This window comes from Bombus impatiens, unplaced genomic scaffold (assembly GCF_000188095.3).
Source record: "Bombus impatiens unplaced genomic scaffold, BIMP_2.2 scf_0673, whole genome shotgun sequence".
Taxonomy (NCBI): domain Eukaryota; kingdom Metazoa; phylum Arthropoda; class Insecta; order Hymenoptera; family Apidae; genus Bombus; species Bombus impatiens.
This window is the reverse complement of record NT_177092.1, coordinates 182291-187339: the sequence shown is the minus strand read 5'-3', so window position 1 is coordinate 187339 and position 5049 is coordinate 182291. Positions and strand designations below refer to the sequence as shown.

General features: G+C 28.8%; 1 protein-coding gene across 1 annotated transcript; it reads right to left on the bottom strand.

Annotated features, from left to right (window-relative positions):
• Positions 1–264: 264 nt before the first annotated feature.
• Positions 265–4260, bottom strand: LOC100749928 (proton-coupled amino acid transporter-like protein pathetic). The gene is made up of 3 exons (XM_024370235.2): positions 4042–4260; positions 3385–3566; positions 265–1455 (listed from the first exon to the last, which is right to left on the bottom strand). Exons 1-3 carry the CDS (start codon positions 4181–4183, stop codon positions 1384–1386), a joined length of 396 nt encoding a protein of 131 aa, XP_024226003.1. The 5' UTR covers positions 4184–4260; the 3' UTR covers positions 265–1383.
• Positions 4261–5049: the final 789 nt, after the last annotated feature.

Below are 5049 nucleotides of genomic sequence, written 5' to 3'. Positions count from 1 at the left end.
ATGGTCTCTTATCCAAAAAAGACATGATTCTCCGCCTTGAATTCTTTTATATATATTTTTTTTATACCTACAAAATACATTACAAAAATTATATTGCATGTAATATATATAATATATATATATATATATATATATATATATATATATATTATTATTATATATATTACATGCAATATAATTTTTGTAATGTATTTTGTAGGTATAAAAAAAATATATATAAAAGAATTCAAGGCGGAGAATCATGTCTTTTTTGGATAAGAGACCATTTGTATATCTATAATTGTCTGCATAAATATTCAAATCTCTACGCTTTACATATTAAATTATTCATGCTGATTCAATACACATTCGTGTCAGTACGATCGTTCACGCTCGCCATCGACTAACTCTCGAACTCTAACTTAATGCAGCAAACGAACTTCGAAATATAACGACGCTTCGTAAAAAAAAAAAAAGAACAAAATAGGAGCGCACTTAGATTTGTTTAAAAATTCGTGTTTAGTTGGTAGTTGAAATGATTAAAGTTAGGCACGTTGCTGGGGATGGACACTCGAATTTCCTGACTTGGCATTTTCTCGAGATAGAGGAGGTGCAGAAAATAAGTAAATGATGAACACATATTTTGCGGAAAGAGAGGATCCAATCCTTACGTATCGGTTACTACGTAACGCGCGACGTTGAAATGTCCGATTAGCGATTCGTAGGCAATAAAATAATGAATTGCATTGAGTTTAAGAAATGGAGGAAAAGGCATTTTGATTAAAAAAATTCGATAATCACTGGGTTTTTCCTGTTTGTAAACGGTAGTCGTCAGTTGTTGATCGCTTAAGTTATTTCTAAAGACTCGATTTTATGATCTCACTGTTGCGCTACAACAACATGTATCATGCAAACTACATCTCGATACATAATTATTTATAGAATTTTCTCGTTAGCCGCATGCTTACGTAAGAGTTAATACTTCCGGAATTTAAACATCACGCCTTTCTGATGATGTTATCTTTGCAATTATGTGGAGAATCGATTTCCATTTATTCCTATAAGAGTGAAAAATACAAAGGAAATTAAGACTTTACGTAAGATTTTACTCGAATACTCGTCTTTGTATTATTCTCATATTGTCATTTTGAATATTTCTAATTTTTTTCTGTGGTATTATATTAAGCTCTATAAAATAAGTAATTAATAAAAAACAAATATCAGAAAATAAGTTTACGGAAGTTTAAGCTATCACGTAAGAAACATTTATACGTGTGTAAATATAAGCAGTTTTTATGAGATACGAATTCATTGACTTATAAAACTGTTTGAGATCCCTTGAAGTTCTGGCAGAGAGGCAATAGAGCAAACTGATTCGCCGTTTTCACTAATTAACTTCAATAATCAGCATCCTTTCTCTTTCACACCACCATATTCTTTGATGATAGACAACATACTCTCGATTGTTCCAAAAATCTAATAAAAGATAAAAAGTTGGAAAATTATTCGATATGAAACACAGATCTTTTAATCCAATATTATTTCATCCATTTAATCATAAAAGTCAATAAACGGAAATGTCCTATCATCCAAAATCTATTTATTCCATTTGGTTCGGAAAGAGTGAAATATTTTTATTCTGTTTCGGAGCGGAAAAAAGAAAAAAATAAATATTTAAAACAACTTAAATTGTAGAGTGCAGTAAATTTTCATCTATAAAATCTATGAGTACCACATTACATCTATGAGTGTTCAGTCAAGTTACTTAATTCAAGTAAATGAACCAAAAAATACGGAACATTAAATCATTGAAACGTTTTAATGGAAACATTTTAACTTTTACTTCGAACTGTAGAAACTCGACTGGAATAGAATCCAATTGGAAAAATAAATAGGACTAAAAAAATTAGAGTGCACACGATTTCCAAGTAATATTGAATTGGTTATGTATCAAATGGGAACCTAAGCAAGAATCTACTGTTAAATTATAGATTAGATTTTGTATTTTGTTTTGTAATCCAGCAAAGAAATATGTAAGCAGTTGAAACGCGACTAGCGAAATATACATTCTGCATTTTGCACGTTTTGTACTTCTACATTTTGTACACTTTAAAATATCTTCATTTGAAATGAAATGAAACATAAGAAAAATAGGCACAGCAAGTAACATAAAGTGCAGGAAAGTAACTATCATATGATGAAGTATGAAACAACTAGGCCTTAAAATTGACGTAAAAATATAAATGATAACGTTTATATAAATGTTTGAACTCAAAGTTCGTCATTTCTACTTCTCACTGAAATTGCATAATTGTCCAGCCGCTAATTTTGCCCGCTAATTAGGGGAACTCCTCAAATTGTTAAAGTTCTATAGCTTGATAGAGTGGATAATCAATTTTTATTAGAAAATTGATATCTGTATTAATTTCCTTATCTTCCTGAATGGTTTTCTTATAAAAATGTTCGTTAAAAATAAGAAGGCATTATAGATATCTTCTCATGATTGTTTGTAATTTGATAAAGCGTCCTTTCGACGCTAACAATTTTTATTACGATACTAATCTTAAAGTTGTTAGAACTCCACCGTTGAAGGACAATTTATTTTATGTAGATATGAATTTTGAAATATTTTAAGAAATATTGTGATTAATTAATTAGTTAATTAATTAAGATATTATTAATAGTTTGTTTTAGTAGTATTGTTATAAGATATTATTAATAGTTTGTTTTAGATAGTATTAATATAAGTTTGTTATTTTATTATGACGATTAATATTAAATACAATTAATTAAATAATAATAATTTGGTTACTATACTATTGTTCACGACGATAATAATTACTTCATTATGTATATAAGAATTATGAAATAAAACGTAGTGCTATATCTATTTAAAGAATGGTATGCAATTTTGTATGTCTGTAAACTGAAAAATAAGAAGTGAATTGAAACTTGTTTCTTCTACTAAATATTATAAACAGTACTTTATTCTGTATATTTTATATATTTTTATACGTAATGTATATTCTACAAATTTTTCCAGTTTCAAATTTCCCATTAATGCAAAAAAAGTCGGCAGTATAATTACAATTAATTTTAGGATTATCGTATCAACACGAGTAAAAAGGAAGCAATCTAACACAACAAATCACATTATTAAATGGTAACGAATCAATGAATAACGTTTCGCGTCAAGCATAGTACGCTAATTATGATCACCATGTTTATCACTGGATACACGCATTATCAGCATCGTTAATTTGCAAACTTTTAACTCGTTTAATGAAGAATCCGTATTATGTAACATCGATGATTGTACAAAACTCCCAGAAATTATGTAAATGCTCAGGGATTGCGTAAAGTATGTTGAACGAGCGAATTATGACATTCACTTTCGATACTTACCAATAACAGAATCCAGATCAGAGTAATACCGATGTTTTTTACGAGAAGAAATCGAGTAGCCTGTTCCCATTTTGTTGCAGTTTCTATCACTACAGGAATCAATAACATAACTGTGGTCATGCTTAATGCTGCGAGAAGGCTAAGTAGTGGGACCATTTCTGGAATCGAAACTGCCAGTATTGCTGCGAATGTTTAAAAAAACAAAGAGTTGGTAACATCAAATAAAATGTCGAATAATGTTGTGAGATTCGAGAAATTTTAGAGATAATAAATTTATAATGTAAGAAATAAATGTGAAAGTTGATGATATGTGAAAGTTTTGAGGTTGATAACAAAAATTTCAGAGGAGCTATAATATTATTTTATTACCATAATATAATAATCGTTTTATTAATAGATATTTTAAAATAAAATAAGAATATACAGTATAAAATAAATTGTAATAGTGCGATCTAATAGTCGTAAAATATTTCGTCTTATAAGTCAGTCCTGGAAAGAATACATTAAAATTATGTACTAACGATAAGTATGAAGCAAACAGAAAGAGAAGCAGAAAGGAAAAGCAAGACCAAGATTAAAATATAAACAAGTTGTAGTAATTAATATGAAATAAATTCACGATTCATATATGTTATTTTATTAATTGATTTAGCTTACTCGTTGCAATTACGCCGCAAAAACGGAATATCGCTTCTCCATAACGAACCATTTTGTTAAATTTCGAACGAATCATCGGCCACAATATTGAAATTGGTACATAAAAGACCAATCCAAATGAGAACAGAACGGACAAAGACATGGTTATTTTAACCGATTTCGCAAGTCTGAAATAATAACAATGAAATCATTTTTAAATAAAGTAATTTCATGTGAAATATTCGGTTTAAATAGAAATTCAAATAAAAATGAAGTAACAAGAAGAGTTTGATTTTTATATAAAGGAATCGATACAAAAAATATGGAAGCGAAAAATAAAAATTTATAGATATATTTTATTCATCCTATTCTCACGTCTGTTTAAAAATATGCGTTCTGAATTGATGGGGCCGCAATTAAATTATGATAAGGATAATGTATTATCGAGTATGCATGTACCTTTAAACTCTCGATATTACGAGAATGGAATTTGTTTATTCATGTTAGAATAACGTGCATTCTTCCATCGCGAATAAGAAGAATACTTTCTTCGAATCGCGTATACATAACTCGTGAATGTGACAGATTAAATAAAGAACAGTCGAGCAGTATCTGTCTCAATAAAATAAAAAACATTTTGAAAGAATGTTGGTAGAGAATAAAATATAAAATAGGAATGCGATAGTAATGTTAATAGTCAACAGAAATTTCCCACAAACCGTAACGATCGTGATAAATGAGTCCTTTTAACGAATGAATAAAATATAATGTTTATGTGTATTTAGTAATATTTATCAAATTTACACTGACAATACTGTTATTTATTGTATAAGGATAGTAAGATAGAAGTGATATAAAAATCGTGTATTATCTGAAAGAGTAAACCGAAGCGTTTGTCTAATGCTAAGTGTCGACTTGAGAGTAAAATTATCGCGTGTTGCTCTCGAGAGCGTTTCTTTCATGTGGACATTGCATTTAAAGTTTAGTTACATGTTGATATTTACGACTGATAGTTGCGATTTATCCTCG